The 18,612-nt window shown below is 41.4% G+C and overlaps 1 protein-coding gene across 6 annotated transcripts; it reads left to right on the forward strand.

Moving 5' to 3' along the window:
• The first annotated feature begins 7,841 nt into the window (after window positions 1-7,841).
• Window positions 7,842-13,186, forward strand: LOC126281875 (uncharacterized). 6 transcript variants are annotated; one of them, XM_049981156.1, is made up of 3 exons: window positions 7,842-8,026; window positions 11,115-11,223; window positions 12,128-13,186. In XM_049981156.1, exon 3 carries the CDS (start codon window positions 12,166-12,168, stop codon window positions 13,009-13,011), a length of 846 nt encoding a protein of 281 aa, XP_049837113.1. In that variant the 5' UTR covers window positions 7,842-8,026; window positions 11,115-11,223; window positions 12,128-12,165; the 3' UTR covers window positions 13,012-13,186. The 6 variants fall into 6 exon arrangements, with proteins under 6 accessions (XP_049837113.1, XP_049837114.1, XP_049837110.1 ...); XM_049981153.1 differs by having other exon boundaries at window positions 7,861-9,554; XM_049981154.1 differs by having other exon boundaries at window positions 7,861-9,505.
• Window positions 13,187-18,612: the final 5,426 nt, after the last annotated feature.

Consider the following 18,612-nt stretch of genomic DNA (forward strand, 5'->3'; position numbering starts at 1 on the left):
CTTAGCAGATGGAGGCCATTGAGTACCAGTATACTGCAAAACAATCTGCAAAGAAGCATCGGCGGCCGTCGCGGAAGCAGTGCGACGAAAAGTCATCGGAAAACCATCAGCTAATTCCTTATCTTGCGAATCAATAAACATGCATGACAATTTGGAAGAATCAAACACTTCGTCAGGACTGGTAGGTAGACGAGACAAAGCATCAGCATTGCCAAGTTGGGCCGTAGGCCGAAACAAAATTTCGTAATTGTAGTTAGACAAAAACAAAGACCAACGTAGCAACTTTTGTGCAGTATGGGCCGGAACTGGCTTTGACGAGTGAAACAACGACGTCAAAGGCTTATGGTCGGTGACCAAATACAACTTACGACCGTACAAAAAATCATGAAACTTTGTCACTCCATACACAATAGCTAAAGCTTCTTTCTCGATCTGAGAATTGTTTCACTGGGCAGAATTGAGCAACTTAGACGCAAAAGCGATCGGGCGATCGACAGAATTAATGCGGTGTTAGAGAACCACTACGATGCCATGAGAAGATACATCGACAGCCAAAACAACTGGTTTGGGGGATCAAAAGGAATCAAACAGCGATCACTCAACAAAGCAGATTTGAGCTTGTGGAAAGCAGTGTCACATTCCGAAAACGAAACAAAAGGAACGTTCTTAAGCCGAAGGCGATGCAAAGGCGCTGCAATCTGCTCTGCATTTGGTTTAAAGCGAACATAATATGTAATGTTGCCCGACACAGACTGAAGTTATTTCAAGTTCCTGGGTACTTGCAAGTCTCTAATCTCACGGAGATGTGACGGTGAGGGGTGGATACCCTGTCCGTTAATCATATGTCCTAAATACTGAATCTCAGTTTGAAAAAATTTGCACTTTTCTCTGTTACACTTTAGTCCTGCCTGCAAAAGTACAGTAAATAAGGCACACAAATTCTGCAAATGTTCGTCAGGGGTGCGACCTGATACGACAATATCGTCCAGATAATTGGAACAACCAGGGAAAGTAGTACATAACTGCTGTAAGTAAGACTGAAAAATAGCAGGAGCCGAAGCACAACCGAAAGGAAGGCTTCGAAACTTTAACGATCGAAGGTAGGTGTTGACCACAGAATAGCGCTGCCACTGTTCGTCGAGCGAAATTTGAAAGTGTGCGTCCTGCAACTCAATTGTGGAAATGAATTTTCCCGCACCAAGCTTATCATAAATGTCTTCAGGACGCGGTAAGGGAAACGTAGCTACCACTGTCTGGGGATTTACAGTAGACTTAAAGTCAGCACAAATATGGAGACGACTTTTTGGTTTTTTTCACACACACTATAGGTGAAGCCCATGGTGAATCAGAAACGTTCATTGACACGACTGTGTTGCAAATGCTTCAGTTCAGCAGCTACGGCGTTGCACAGTGCATGCGGTACCGGGCGTGCACGCCGGAAAACAGGCATAGCATTGTCTTTAACTACAACATGCGCTGCCGTCTGTGGCACAGCCAAGGCCATCAGAGAAGAGTTCAGCAAAATCATCGCATAGTGCGGCAACACTGCCTGCGTGGCCACTAGCGTTGATGCAAAGTACATTGTCCTGAATTGCAAGGCCAAAAAGTTCAAATGCGTCCATGCCAAAAATGTTTGGAGCACCACTAGAGCGGAGCACCATACGTGGCTTACAAACTACACACGCCGAGCACTGAGATTTCCTGTCCAGTAATTGCAGTCAGTGTGGAATGTGAACGACGAAGCGGGGGGCGAACCAAGCAAGTCATGCGTTGATCTGTTCAGTAAAGAAAGTGACACACCATTGTCCAACTGCATGCGAACAGAACATCCACAAATGTTCAAATTCACAAAAAGTTTCCTCGCATCGCGCTGGATGCGAGAGTAAGTGTCTGGCAGAGCTTGTTGATTCACACGACGAGCTGTAGAAGCATGAGAAGCATGAGGCTTTGAATAAATGGCATTAACGTCCATAGGCTGATGTGAATCATGATCAAGGCGGTCTCCGTTGCGGTGACGCCGACGAGAGTCACGCGAACGGGAGACAAGTTGTGAATTAGAGGTTGTCTTACTACACACAGCTTGCACATGTCCTCTCTTATTACAAGAATAACACTGTACTTGAAAGGATGGGCAACTGCCCCGTGGGTGGGCACGAAAGCAGTTCGGACATGATTTCGGTTTCTGAGTAGGTGCCTGGTTGGAAACTTGTTTACTTGCGTGCGAGCGGCGCGGCGCGGCTCGGCGTGCTGTGTCGGGGCTGGGCGGGACGGCACGTGTCGTGCCGCACTAACAGTACACACAGCCGGGCTCACGTCGGATGCGGAAGTACCAATATGTATCTTGTCTGTCTAGCAAGTCCGCTACTTCCTGCAAAGACAGGTTTTTTAATTTTAGGATTTGCTCACGGATGCGGTGATCCACCACATTCTGCACAAGAGCGTCTCTAATCATTACACACTACTGGCGATTAATGTTGCTACACCACGAAGATGACGTGCTGCATACGAGAAATTTAACCGACAGGAAGAAGACGCTGTGATATGCAAATGGTTAGCTTTTCAGAGCATTCGCACAAGGTTGGCACCGGTGGCGACACCTACAACGTGCTGACATGAGGAACGTTTCCAACCGATTTCTCATACATAAAAAGCACTTGACCTGCGTTGCCTGGTGAAACGCTGTTGTGATGCCACTTGTAAGGAGGAAAAAATCACGTTTCCGACTTTGATAAAGGTCGGATTGTAGCCTATCGCGATTGCGGTTTATCGTATCGCGACATTGCTGCTCGCGTTGGTCGAGATCCAATGACTGTTAACAGAATATGGAATCGGTGGCTTCGGGATGGTAATGCGGATCGCCGTGCTGGACCCCAACGGCCTCGTATCACCAGCAGTCGAGATGACAGGCATCTTATCTGCATGCCTGTAACGGATCGTGCAGCCACGTCTCGATCCCTGAGTCAACAGATGGGGACGTTTGCAAGACAACAACCATCTGCACGAACGTTTGCAGCAGCATGGACTATCAGCTCGGAGACCACGGCTGCGGTTACCCTTGACGCTGCATCACAGACAGGAGCGCCTGCGGTGCTGTACTCAACGGCGAACCTGCGTGCACGGATGGCAAAACGTCATTTTTTCGAATGAATCCAGGTTCTGTTTACATCACAATGGCTGCATCCGTATTTGGCGACATCACAGAGAACGCGGAAGCGTGTATTCGTCATCGCCATAATGGCGTATCACCCAGCGTGATGGTATGGGGTACCATTCGTTACATGTCTCGGTCACCTCTTGTTCGCATTGACGACACTTTGAACAGTGGACGTTACATTTAAAATGTGTTTACGACCCGTGGCTTTACCCTTCATTCGACCCCTGCAAAATCCTACATTTCCTCAGAATAATGCACGACCGCATGTTGAAGGTCCTCTGCGGGCCTTTCTGAATACAGGAAATGTTCAAATGCTGCCCTAGCCAGCACATTCTCCAGATCTCTCACCAATTGAAAACGTCTGGTCAATCGTGGCCGAGCAACTGGCTGGTCACAATACGCCAGGCGCTATTCTTGATGAGCTGTGGTATCGTGTTGAAGCTACATGGGCAGCTGTACCTGTACTCGCCATGAGAGCTTTGTTTGACTCAATGCCCAGGCGTATCAAGGCCGTTATTAAGGGCAGAGGTGGTTGTTCTGGTTACTGATTTCTCAGGATCTATGCACCAAAATTGCGTGAAAATGTAATCACATGTCAGTTCTAGTATAATATATTTGTCTAATGAATACCCATTTATCATCTGCATTTCTTCTTGGTGTAAAAATTTTAATGGCCAGTAGCATATGAGCGTCCACAGGAGCAATTAAAGTCACAATCAGACGTTAGTCCCTGAAGGTCCGCTAACCACGATTTATTTGACAGAGTAGGACCACGCCAGAGACGAAAGAATTTGTAGCGTGCAGCTACCACATATACACTGTCACGTAAGCATCGTCGTACCTTTTAGCTTCTGGGCGGGTCGTGGGAAACGTGGTCAAACACAACATCCGAATTGCCAATGAAAAAGGCAAGCTGCTCTGTATGTGGTATATTGTATGCTGCGAAGTGTGCCTCGAGCTGGGCAATATATTCTGGCCAGCGTTCAACGTCAGTATTGAAGGCACGAAATGGCGGCGCTGGAGGCGTCGTCGGCGTCGGTACAGGCGGTGGCGTCATAGGCGCCATAGTAGCTGCAGTCTGCAGTGTGACCAGTCCATTCACGGGAGCAAGCAACTGCGTCATTTGCTGAGCCTGAAAACGTACAAGATCGGACAGGGAAGCCTGGTTGATACAAATGAAAGTCTTAAAGTGAAGGGTGGAAGCACTCGGACATGCAGTCACACTGGGCTATCACGAAAAGAAAGCAGTACCGAGCAAAAAAGCAGATAAGAGGAGAGGGAAAAAAATTCAGTCTGAGCCGTGGTAAAAATTGCCGTTTTGAAGAGCGCGCCGCGGCGCGTAGTGTGAAGCAGTCGCCCTCCGTTTCTGGCGGTGGCGCCGCTGTGGCAACCGCAGCTTTGGTGTCTCCCTCTGGTGGGAAAGGGGAAAGGTTCCCTGTTCACGTGCTTTTAAAGGGCTCTATGAGCTCTCCAGTCGGTCAGTCTTAATCAGTCTGGGTCTCTCGCCCCCAGCTTGCTAGTCTGTCTCTCATCCGCATTTGTGAGGCAGTTAGTGTCTGTCTGTCGGTCGGAGTGCTAGCATGTCTGTCATTCGGATCAACCTTCAAAGCCGGCAAAATGAGAGTCTTTCCACTCCGCCAGTAAGAGAACTCAGCGAGTCGTCGCCCAGTCAGGGCATCTGAGTCTGCGCGTTAGGCTGCCAGTATGCTCGAGTTTGCACAGGCAATGGTCATTGGCGGTTGGATCGATCGGTTGGTCGGTCGCGCATTGAGACACAAGCTGACTTGTCCGCCTTGAGCGTCGGCGCATGTGATGTCGCCACGTGAGTCCAGTGGGCCGAGCCGTACAGCGAGGGGTAGTAGCTTCGCGGCCGACACGAGAGCAACAGGAGTCAACCCACGACATCAGTCTGGCCGGTGCGAGCTGCGACGCCGTGAGACAGGAGATGGGGGCGCCTTCCTGCGTCCGTTGAAGCGGCTGGCAGCGGACGGTTCGGGAGAGCGATTAGAGGGTGCTGCGGCAGGTCTTCTCGAGAAATCGCATTTTATTAGAAATTAAGTGACTGGTGATATGTTGTGTTATTTACTCTTGTTAAATTCTACTTGTTTTCTTGGTCAGCCTCTCGTCACCAGCTTGCTCGTCTGTCTCTCGTCCGCATCTGTTAGACAGACAGTGTCTGTCTGTCATTCGGAGCTACCTCTGTCATGTTTGTCGGATTTGGTATGTTAACGAATTTATTGCTTGGAGTGTAAAGGCCTAATTCCAGAAATATGTTTTGATCTTGCCTATCATCTTGAGAGGCGGTATCTGTGTACTGTAGAGCACCGTAACTTATTTGGCCAACCTTGTAGAATTTTATATAAGATTGCATTTTATGGCCTTTTATTTAAATGATCATTTTAGTGGATGAAGTTGCCACCCTTTCACCGTAAGACTTTTCTTAGAAGTTAAAACAAAGTTGCACCTTCTGTGGCAAAATTAATATTTTAATTTTTAATGTTTTGTACCATTTCCATCCCTCCTACAGGGTGCATAGTTTGTGTGCTTCTGTAAATTGTTAAAACTATTAGTTTAAAGTAATCTGGTGTGTTGCAGATTTACACCAGTGTAGTCTTTCAGAGGCTAATGTGAGCAGTCGTAACTACAGCCATGTCAAAAGGGAGCAGCAAGGTTCTCTGCTCGAAAGCTCGTACAGTCAAAACTTGTTTCTTTCTGCCTCTGAATAAATTGTAACTTGACATTTAAGGGGTGCTTTCTGATTATAATTTTAAATCTGTTTCTTTTAAAAAATGCCTTTAGGCACTATTAAAGTGAATAAAACTCCCATTTGTTAAAAGTAATTTGCCTATAATTTCATAAGTCACTCCCTGGCAACTACTTCCATGCTTACATAGTGTGATTAAATGTGTTAATGTTCTTGATGAATCACTAGTAAATAAAATAAACTCTTAAGAATATTCTTTGAAAATAAATCATGGTTCATAGCCCTTGCCCGTCGCCATTCTTTTTGATATCCCGCCTGGAAGTTGGCACATGCGTCTGCTCCTGAAAACTGAAGGGTAGGCCGAATGTAGAAAGCTAGGAGGAGCAGGTGAGGTAGAACTAGCGGTACTGCTAAATGGGAAATGTGTGTGCAATCTTATGGGACTCAACTGCTAAGGTCATCAGTCCCTTAACTTAAATTATGCTAAGGACAAACACACACACACCCATGCCCGAGGGAGGACTCGAACCTCCGCTGGGACCAGCTGCACAGTCCATGACTGCAGCGCCTTAGACATGAGGACGTCACTTCCATCGAAAAAATAGTTAGGCTGACATTGGACCAAACACCCTTCCAATCTGTCTCTGGCGATAGGAACTCCACAGAGGAAGCGCGTTTTGGAAACGTCCAGTGACATAACAGCGTTTTTATACAGAGGTGCGACTGGAAAAGAATATCAAAAATGTTTCAAATGGCTCTGAGCACTATGGGACTCAACATCTGAGGTCATCAGTCCCCTAGAACTTAGAACAACTTAAACCTAACTATCCTAAGGACGTGACACACATCCATACCCGAGACAGGATTCCAACCTGCGACCGGGCCACTTGAGCTGGCGCTCTCGTAGTGCCAACATATGAAAGCACACCTACGTTGTGGCATCGTAGCTATCGATACCACATAAGAAAGGTTCTGTACCCCTCTACGACTAGTAAGAACAGGGATCTTGTTTTGCTTCAAGCAGCCCCTCATACCATTTTCTGCAGAAGCAAAGCCAGCCTGCCTGTCTCACTCTCTCGAATTCGGGTGTAGACCATGTGTGGTAGAGCCTCATCTCCCAACTGCTATAATACTCGAAATGTATTCACAACTGTGAATATGGATAACCATCAGCGGTGTAATGGAGTGACAACAATGAAAATCCTTACTGCACTGGGACTCGAAGCAGGATTTTCCACTTACCGCGAGTGGTCGCCTTATTATAAGGTTATCCGAGCATGACTCAATGAAAATCTTTGCCGGACCTGGACTCGAACACGGATTTCTCCTTAATGCGCCTCACCATTAGGCTATTCGAGCGTGACTCTTCATGTATTTCATAACTGCTGTGGTCGCCACTGCGCCTATTCGTTTGGACATGCAAACATGTTTAAAGGAACATTGCATGGTAATTCGGAATAATGCAGGAACTGCAATGTCGTCTCATAATACCGTTACCTAACTTGCATCAGGACAACATACAATGCTACTCCACGAAGTATTATCTGCTTGCTAAGTTTGTTATCAACTGGAAACCAACACTAGTGATCGGAGATCTCAATTTTTGCAAAGTTTTTGCAAAATCATGGGCTTCTCAAGATAGGCAGATCCAGAGAGTTATGTGGTCTAAATCAACAACACCTGCAGAAGGAATCGGAACAAACAGTGAGAAAATATTTGTTTTTCTGCGGTATGTCAGCCTAATCTTGAAAAAAAAATCGAAATATTTCTGTGGAAATGAAATATGCAATGTACTATAGTTCCGCCGACGAAGGGAAACACTTAAACACTGGCTAGGAGTTAAAAAGTTAGATATATCACATCTATCCCATTACTGTTGTCACAGCAGTACACTGTTAATTTGTACGTAGTTGAGGAGTGAGTAGCATTGCGCAGTTTAAAAAAAAATGAGGAAATAACGTGACCATAGAATTCACCAAAGACACTCTCTCTAGCAGTTTGACGCAGGTTTGACGTAAGCGCAAGAAGCATTCTCTTTGAGTATGTGAGATAAATCTGACATTTGTCGCGCTAATAAACGTACATGTGACACGAAGGAAGTGGAAATCTTCAGTTTTGTGCTTCTGTATTTATAACAAACAGATTTTTAACTTGCTCCTATTATGGAGGTAAGTCATAAAGTGTTTCCGTAGTTTTGTGAAGTTTGCGTAATCAACAGGTGTCAGGGCGGCGACAATACAAGAAATGGCAGAGCTTTTAGGGAAGCTCCGCAGCGCTTGGAAGACATGGAGGAAACAGCGTAAAGGAAGGCAAGAACGAGTATCTGATCCTCAGAAACTTATCGGCGTTACTGAACAATCGGACAAAGAACAAATACGAGCGGCAAGTATTGAAGATATCGATGCATGCGCCAACAAGGATAATAGTTCCGTGAACGTGAAGTCTACAGTTGACTCTCCTAATTCAGGGAAGGTATGCAATAATGAAGAGAACAAGAGTGTGAACGAAACTCCGATTGAAGTGATCTGTGAGTATGCAAATGACGCAGATATTGACATTTACCGTGCTGAAGGCCTGACGGATAATGAATTGCGAACTATAATTTGTAGCTTAGCTGAAAAAATTTGCAGGGAGTTTCCGTCGTATTACGACTTTTGCATTATAGCTGACGAAGAGGACTATGATTCAGCGGACGAACTGAAGCATTACTTGTGCCGCACTTTCGACTTAACAGGATGTATGGTTCATGATGGCTTTTATCGTGCGGGTGCAGACATATTTTCCTGTTTTGAATTTATGATGTCGAGGAGCAGCAAAGTGCTGTTTTACTTAACAGACAATTTTAATGCAAACCAGTTCTATCGTCGCATCCAGAGTGGAGCCGTTTTTCAGTCACTGATGTCCAGCGTTCAAGCCCACCGAGAAAAATGTGTACCAATATTCCCAAATGGTATTCCGAACTACATTCCACTACCCCTCTCAGGTATAGCAGGTCTGCATCCAAAATCGAAAGTAGCGTTGCGACAAAGTATAAATACGACATATACCTTACCTCTCAGAGAAAAAAGAAAATGTTTAGATAGACTGAATGATGAAGAACGAAGGTTAGCATTCCGTGAACAGCTGCGACTTAGTGTGAGTGATTTCATTCAAAAAAAAGAATTACAGAATTCAACATCAGAAACACACCAAATTGAGAATGCCCATACAGCAATTGATATACACACCAGTACCAGCATTTTGCCAGAAGTTTCCTCAAACGTGAATGCTGGGAATGAACAGCCCGCAGGTGACACCATAGCAGATACCCTTGCTTCCTTGCCGATGGATGATGAAGCGCGGACATGTATAATGCAAGTAGTATCACAGTCCAGTCCACTACCTGCAACAAATGTCAGCATCACAAGTTCCTCAGCAGTGCATGTGGGAAATAAAGTTACTGTGAATTTGACCATAAATCCACCAGTGGCACACTCTGGAGGTACCACAGGTGATGCCATAATGAATGACAGTGATTCAGACAGTTTTTCTGAAAGTGAATGAGTCTGATACAGTGTTCCTGAAGAAGAGATTATCCATTTATGTTTACATGCAAACAGTGCATCTCCTGATTTTCAAGATGTGTGTTTATAATAACAACAGCAAACGTAAGGGAACAATGATAGACAAAGCCTTTCCATAAGCCAAAACAAGTTGGTAATAAGATGTGAATATTCATAATTCATTCTAGTGCATTGGCTTATTTATAAGTGTCAAGAGTCATTAATTGAGTAATGTAGACCATTATTCCCCTTATCTCTATGAAAGTTTTTGTGAATGAGGCTCTTATATTTTGTGATTTTTTGATGAGATACCATAAAATTTGAGGTAAAATGGTGTGGGGTAGAGATATTTGGCAGAACAAAATGTTTTGGCACAAAAAAACATTTTGGTATGTGGCTGTGATGTACATTTATCGTAAATTTGCAGCAGTTTGTGAGCCTGTAACTGAAACGCATCAACTGTGAATAGATCTTGCCAGTTTTTAAAGCCAGTGGATGTTTTGTATCATTTGAATTTGTAAACTTGTTTTGTGTTAGTCATTTGTTGTTTTGTATAAGGTTTCATACAAGCTTTTTTCGCACTTCCACATTCACTATGGGGTTGCAGTGTGTTACAAGAGTGAGTAGTTGAAGAAAATGACTGCTTTAAGTATTACCATAGGCCTAGCCGATGCACAAGAGAAAGACTCTTATATTCATGCCCAGCAATTGTTTAAAATGATATTACACCAATAACACCATTGTTAGCATACTCCTCTCACATTACTCGTTGATTGGAAATGCTTCTTCTTGCTCATTTTGATGATTGCTATTTGGCTCCATAAAAAGTATTATTATGTACTTAGTGTACTTAGATGCATTATTACCTTGTACAGATTGATCATGAATTCAGAGTTTCTTATTAACTCTTGCCTCACTTAGTGGTTTTTTTTTTTTTTTTTTTTTTTTTTTTTTTTTTTTTTTTTTTGCATGATGTTTCCTTGATGTGTTGTGTTATTCTAGGAAAGAGTGAATTTTCTTGGCAATTGGTGTGAATTCATATCATAGCTTTTTTAATTATATTAATTTGTTGGATCCTTCTTTCATTTTCTGGGTGGTTAAGGCAGGGAACATAATGACATTTTTCTGTAATGTGTTGCTCATTAGTTCCCACTACTATATAAATGATTTAAACTTCAAAATAAGTTTATCAGTCTTTTTATAAAGTAACAAAAATAGTTTTCGCCAAGGTGACATGTCTCAAGTTTAAAGTTGTCTTGAGTGCATGTGCAGGTATTTGCATACACCGTTGCACTTAATAATAATTGTATGGGTCTTTTTCCCTGTCTACATCAGTCCACAATGGCAGAGATGTATAGAATCAGATGTGGAAGTCTTTTTGAGGACACAATGAACTAGCATTTTGTGATTGTGCTGGAACATTTCATCAGTGGATTATTTTTGAGGATGAAGACACTGAAGCAGAGTCCGGTCCATTACAGCAACTGTTGTCATGTGTTATAACTTGGTCACACCTTAGTTTCTTACAAACCATTCTTAGAGCATTTTGAGCAATTTCTGAAGGTAACTTGTTCTCTTGAATCTGTTGAATATTAGTAAATATTTGCCTCCAGTGACTTGATAATCCAAGAGAGCTAAATATTAAGGAAAGAGGAGCCTGTAATAACCATGCTAGAGTGTAATATAAATGTACTGTTTTGGTTTTTGTCTTCAGGTCATGTTCAGATATCTACATGCTTTTACCAGTTAACAAAGTATTGAATTATAGTGAAAATTGATTGTGACATGGATTCTACATTTCAAGGAATGTTTAAAATAAAGTGGTTAGTAGATTTTCTATTGTTTCATATGTACGTTAAAGTAGTAGGGCTTTTTATTATTATTTATTTTCCTCTTATTTCATATTTCACATAGAGTCCTCTCTTCATGTGCTTATAAACAGTGGGATCATCACAAAGTTACCTATGGCCACCATTTAGTTGATATGTTGCCAGTGGTGCACCCATTTTGACTAAATGCCAGTTAATTGTGTTTGTTGTAAAACTGTAGTGAGATTGTGTCTCTGATGATGTTCCAAGTTATCAGACTACATGGGGTATCCTAATCATTTTCTTTGTTTCGAATCCAATGTAGGGACTCTTCAGAATACTATCACAAAAAATTATCGTAAGTGTATTTGAGTCAAACATTGCTGCCAGTGTTTACTTTCCCTTTATTCATACACTTTTAATGTGAGTACCACAGACGAAATTAAAATATAAAATACCTTGCTTCTTTTGTATAAGGGGCTGTTGCTTTGTCTAGTTTTCATTGTAACAGTTTTATGTCATGTTTATGTGAAAATAGAAATTTTTACAGTACCACCACATTTGTAGTATAAAGTGTGTAATTTTGTCCTATAATTTTTTGTATGAACAGCTTGTTTTATGTAATAAAATTCTTGTGTACATAAATATTTCTAAAAGTTCTGTTTTATATCCATGTTCATAACATTTAATGCTTCTTTGAACATTGTTGCTCTTTAATAAATACTGGGTTGAATCACTTTTTGGTAGCAATTTGAGACAGAAAAATATCCAGCGAAGACACAACATTTCTACACGCTTGTAATATCAGGTTATAATATGGTAAAGTTGAGCCATACTATAGTCTTGTGCATTCTGTGTTAGTAATATCCTCCCGGTGTTGCAGTACCTTAGTAAGACTCATATTGATTTTCTATTGCAGGTGGCTATGTCTAATTAGAGAGAGAAAGTAACAAGACAATGCTCAGAGGATACATTGTACTGAATACTCCACAAAAAGCAGTAAATAATAAAGAAATTAAGAAATTTTTCTTTGGTCTGAAGAGGAAAGGGAAGAAGAAGTACCTCTCTGAGTATGTTCCCGATGTGAATGTTCCAGTAGAGCCACCTGACAGTCCCACTCCAGATGTTCCTGAACCAAAAGCCCCTGAACTTTTAACATGGCCACATGAAAAATTGGAGGTGTTTCTGAAGGAAATTTTACTTGAGAAAAGTAAATCATTGAATTCAGTGCCAGTGGACCTGCTTCCTCGATATATAAATGAAGCGGTCAATGAAACCCATCCATTTTCCATTCCTGAACAGTACGACTATTGTATAGTTTGTGTACATGATGATTATGATGAAGCTGCCTCTCTTAAGAAGGAGTTGTATGATAAACATAAGCTAGTGGGTCATGTGATATGGGACTCTGCTGGGTTAGGAATGGATCAGTTTTTTGCTTTTGAGGACTGCAAACTGAGAAGTACAAAAATCTTATTTTATGTAAGTGAGAAGTTTATATCAGATGAGTTTTGTTGTCATTTAGTAAGGGATACAGTTCTTTGTCCAAAAAGCATTGGTGAAATGAAAGCTGTTCCTGTTCTCAAGACGAATAATGTTAAGATGCCAGAATCATTGGAACTAGTGGACAGACTTACACTAGATAATATAAAACAGTTTGATTTTAGGTTGCCGTGCATCTTCACCACACTAGTTAGGCAAGAGAAGATGAAACGCACATATGCGCAGCAAATGGAAATTGATACCATTAGACAACGTTATGTGATAGACTTCATTGAAGACAGATTGAAAGGTTGTGAGTAGTGATGACAGATTTACAATCATGTGGATGTGATTTTCAATTATACCAGTGAGTTTTGCATTTACAGCATATTAATTTCTTGTGTTCTTTTGATACGTTGTATAAGAAAAATGTGTTAAAACATAAGCCTGGTGGTATTTTGTAGTAAAATAAAATGTACAGCATGAAATAGTTAAATTTTCTTCAATTTTGAAAATATTCTTCCCAGCTCATAAACATGTAGAAAAACTTGTATGGTACACTGTCACTTTTATTGGTATGTAAGCTGCTTTCTGTGTAAATTATGTCTAAATAGTAAGTCATGTCAATGGTGATACAACATGTTATTGGATGCTGTAACAAAATTTTAATGGAAAGGCAGGTGAATAGCAAAAAGAAGAGGGTAATTAGAAGGAATGATAGATAGCAATGGTAACTAACTTCTTGGTTAGCAACAAAAATACACAAAACTAAAGGAGGATGATGTGTACTTTCAAGAGAGAGAGAGAGGGGGGGGGGGGGGGGGGGGGGGAGATCAGATATGTGTTGTAGGAATGCTTGGTGTCTGTTCTTTCAGATGTGCAAAAGAACACATACCACACATTCCAATGCATCCATCCTTCAATGTGGATGCACATTCATGTTAGACCTCCAATGGGAATCTAAAATTAGCGACTGTGGAGAGTACAGACGGGGAATGCGGATAGCTGGCACTAGGTGTGAGTGTGGGTCGGCAGGGAGGTGTGCTGAGATAGCCCACACAAATGCGATACACACTGTGTCCGAGTGGTTCAGTGGTTAACACTTCTGCCTCGTAAGCAAGAAATACCAGTCTGGCACACATTTTCACTTGTCGCTGCTGATTCTTAATAAAGTCCCAATGCAACTGACATCAATAATTCCTTCCCCCTCCACCTTCATTTTACGTAAAATTAAGTATTTTGTTGATAATTTTTTTGGTTTCGTATCATTCTTCTCATTTATATCTGTCATTCTCATTTTGTCATAATTACTTTTAAGAACATTTGACAGTACTAGAAATACACTGTTTAAAGTTAAACAATGGAAAATCCAGTGGCCAGAGACTTATCGTGTGTGTGAATTCTGTGTGTGTGTGTGTGTGTGTGTGTGTGTGTGTGTGTGTGTGTCTTCTACTTTAGAAGATCTTTTGGTTGAAAGGTCTGATGAATAGCAGATATTGTGGTCTCTTTGTCGTGCTGGCCTGCTGAACGTCTCTTCTACATGATGAGTAGCAAACTATTTTCATAACATCGATTCACTGTTTGAAATATTTACGTTAAATAAATAACAGTTTTCACTTCTCATGAAAATTCCATCTGTTCATCTTTACTCATATTTTATTAGCTTGTAGATAGACAGTTATGCCTCTGAGTGTGTGTGGATATTGACATTAAACTCTGTTGTATGGCAGGAAAGGAATTCTTTTTAATGAAATAATTTGTCTTAAGATACATATAAGCATTTGTACTCAATCATTTAACAATGGAAAACCTGAGAATGGAATGATGATATGCATATTAGGATAGATTGCTATTCACCACACTGAGGAAACAACAGACAGGCACTTTTAATAATAGACCATTACATTAGTTGTCAGGCAGAATATATAGACAGAAGGAAACACACACACAGTCCTTCACTTTCTGTATGTTGCGAGGAGCAGTTTATCCTGATATTCATTACTGCTGTTGATATTGTCTCATAGGGATTCTGCATCTCAATCAGTTAACCAAAATTATTGCAGGTCTAAGTTTGTGACAAAGATACTGAATGCTTACATGGTTGGATTCTGAATATATAGCAAACATTGGTATTTTGGGTGCAAAATTCATGAATAAAATTGTTGTGTTAACTGTATGTCAAAATTTTATAATCATATTCACACTGCAGATATTTTGTAATATTATCCACAAAACTTGTCACCTTGAGAACTGCATTTGAGTAATTTACCTAGTTATCAAATTTTTCCTGTTGTTTGCTTTTCAATATTTCCCTGAGAGCCGGGTAATATTTTCCTTAATTCATCAAAAAATTGTCATCCAACCTGTTTTTTATTTCATTATGAATAAAGTTACATCAGCATATGCATCTTTAACATATTGTACTGTGAACAATGGGGAATTAGGAATGATTAGCCAACAGGAATAAACCTTGGTTAGTCAGGCAATTTTTGCAAACCATAGGAAAGGAGAGGACAATAAACTGAATATAAAGTATTGCTGTGCATTGTAGCAATTAAGTTAAGGTACATTTAATATGAGACCCACCTCCTCCCTCTCCTCCCATTATGAGCCGAGAGATGAGCTAGAAGCTGCAACATAATGACTGAGAAAACGCCGCTTCTGTTTTACAGAAAATTGCATCACTCTGTATGATTTGTGCTTTGATGCTAACCACACTTGTCACTCTCCAGCTATGCAGAAATATTTCGTATATGTGGTGTCTAATCTTTTAGACATGTCTGAAAGAACAGGCACCACGTATAAATTAAGGTGAGGATGACCAATCGATTACTTCAGTGCAGATGCACACCATGCTCAAATTCCTATGGGAGTCAGCAAAATGCCATGATTAATGAGGATAATGGGGCAAGGGATATGGCATCAGTAGAGTGTGGATAAGTTGCGAATTTTGATCTGATAGGAGGTGTGCTGGGGTAGTCTGTGCAGTTGCGATAACCACTGTATCTGGATGGCACAACGGTCATCGCATCTGCTTAATAAGCAGGAGATCGAGGCTCGAATCCCAGTCCAGCGCAAATTTTTAACTTTCCCCATTGATTTAAATCAATTCCCACTAGCAGCTAATGTCATTAATTCCTTTGTATCGTAGAAATATTTAACATTACATATGCAAGAGCCATGCGGTCTAAGGCATCTTGTCAGGTTTGGGCAGCTCCCCCCTGTCGGAGGTTCGAGTTCTCCCTCGGGCATGGGAGTGTGTATTGTCCTTAGCATAAGTTAGTTCAAGTTAGATTAAGTAGTGTGTAAGCTTAGGGACCTCACTACATATGCCACATCACTAAAGTCGCAAAATTTAGTGCATTTGGATGTAAGTAGCAGCTTAGAGCAAAACATACTCTTGAATGGTAAATATTTGGTATTAACAGCTGCTGTGTGGTCAGTGAACTGCAGAGGAGGATTGTGAAATACTTAAAACAGCAGAGGAGTATTGAAATTGAGGCTATTTGACAACTATTAATTATGTAAATATCATTTGGCACTGTTGGTGGAGATACCCTAGGTAGAGGGAAGGTTGAACCACCTGTCAGAAAGTGTGTTCTTCCTCCATGCACATTGGTCCCTTTCCTTGTAGATATAAGAGAGCTGTCAGATGTGCATGTGTTGAATGTAGGTGAGTATAATGGAAGTGTGTATAGTATTATGTTTAGGGTGTAGGATGGTGGCAGAAGGGAGAGGGTGAAACCCATTGCTGGCACATAACCTACTCCACCACCCAGGTGCAGTAATGAACTTGGCTACATGCAGGTTGGTATAAAAAACTAATAATACATTACGCACATCAGATTCTGATGTCACAGATATATGATGGTCTTTCAAAGTTGAATGAAAAAAAAAAAAAAAAAAAACTTGTATAATAAATGCTAGCCAGCAAGATATGGTGCTTTTTAACAATGAAATTGTGCACCGCGTAATGTCAGTATAGGTTGCACACTTTATCTTGGTCACTCTGTGAGTGGTGCAAGTCAACTGACTTTGTGCCACTCTAAAATGTTTATACTTGTGCTATGTAACAGTACTGTGTGCTGTAGCAATAAGTATCTGCTATGAGTGTAGTGTTGATCTGTGTGTGGTGTTGTGCATAGTGATTGCTAATAATGTTTACAAAATTAGGAAAGAGGCTGTACTTGGTCCTTTTAGCAACTTACCATTGCCTTTTGTGTCACTTCTGTGACACTTTAATCCATTATGTGTTCATTTCTTTTATAAGCCACAGGCTGGCTGCTGTGGAATGAGGTGGTAAGCCTTGTCTCAGCGGTCAGTGTGCTACGAGGCCATCACAAGCGTCTTCCTCCAGCATGCTCCACTCAGAAGCCAGGTAATAGTGTGCAATCTGTAAGTTAACTTGCATAATGTGGGCTGCGAAAGAGAGAATGTTCCAAAAATTATAGAAGTCATGTTATTTGAAGAATGTTGCATGCATCATTTTACAGGCACTGCCATAATTTGCATTATTATTGTTTTGTGAGTAGTATAAGCTCACCAGACAATGTAAGTCACACTCTTTAAAAGAGCAAACTGATTGCTTTGGAGTGCTGTAGACAAAGTAGGACTGATACCAGGCAGTTCTTTCATAATGGACCATGTAGCTGTTCCATGTGTATACAGCTATCAGCCAATGGCACTTATTTTTGTCACATTAGTGACTCTTTTTTACAGATCTGATAATTGCAGTAACCTGAAGCTAGTCACTGTGAATTTTATAGCATATGTGATCATGACTAACATCATGAATAAAGTGCCAAAAAAGATTGCAGAGTTATTTACAGACTTTAGGTCTGGAATTGGTATCAGTCAGTCGTGTTACTCTCGACCATTGCCATAAGTCATGGCAGGGAAGTGGTGTGTACGTGCCAGTCATTTCTATGGGATCAGTGCAGTAAGATAGGTGGATGTGGAGATGTGACAGAAAGGAACTATCGTGCTTGAATGTGCCGATGACAACACTGAATGACAGTGCCCTATTTGTTGGTATATCAAGACACTGTCCAATGTGTGTACCAGAAATGATTCCCCACTCACTGCCATACAACAGCCTAACAACAGAGGTCATAAAAATACCTAACTAACAAGGACTTGAGACAAGTGATTGGAATTGCTACTGTCTGTGGACACAGGTCCATCTTGTATCATTCTTACAGTGTGAAGGGAATGCAATATATTGGACATTTGAAGTTGGGTACCTTGCAAAGAGTCATTGTTCACAGTAGCACATAAAACTTTATGTCTTCAGTGGGCCAAACAACAGAAAAGCTGGAAAGTAGGTGACTGGAAGCACGTAGTGTGGTCCACCACATCATGGTTTTGCCGCTGTCCAAATAATGCAAGTTGTCAAGTGCACAGGCAGCTCAATGAGTCATTTAACCTGCATTGTGTGGAGGGTATAATTTGGGCCATAGGCAGTTCTGTGATGTTTTGCAGGTGTTTTTTTATACCATGCCCACTCAGTTAGGTTACAAGGATGTTTATTACAGTGTTCACTGAACCAAGTGGTCCCCTTTGCTACACACACACACACACACACACACACACACACACACACACACACACACACAGTGTGCTAGTTCAACCTTATCCCGACTTGACTGACATGTTAAGTCACCCATTCTTAGTCCCATAGATGGAGCAGTCAGTGAAAGGTAACAATCAACATCCCCATAATTTGGTACCTCACCGTACTTGGGAGACACTCTTCCTTGCCTAACTGAGGCCATTACCAAGGCTACAGGCAGTGTTATATGGTTTATTAAATAAAAAAATTTAAAGTAAAAAAAATTCAAAACCCATACTGCAGTTTTTCTATTGCAATTAAAGTACAAAAACTAGATTTGGTTGCTATCTGCAACCATCTTCAAATCTGTA

Source organism: Schistocerca gregaria, chromosome 7 (assembly GCF_023897955.1).
Source record: "Schistocerca gregaria isolate iqSchGreg1 chromosome 7, iqSchGreg1.2, whole genome shotgun sequence".
In the NCBI taxonomy this organism is placed as follows: Eukaryota; Metazoa; Arthropoda; class Insecta; order Orthoptera; family Acrididae; genus Schistocerca; species Schistocerca gregaria.

Coding starts and splice junctions, on each gene's coding strand:
- LOC126281875 (XM_049981152.1), top strand. CDS start 8,103: ATGGCAGAGCTTTTAGGGAAGCTCCGCAGCGCTTGGAAGACATGGAGG.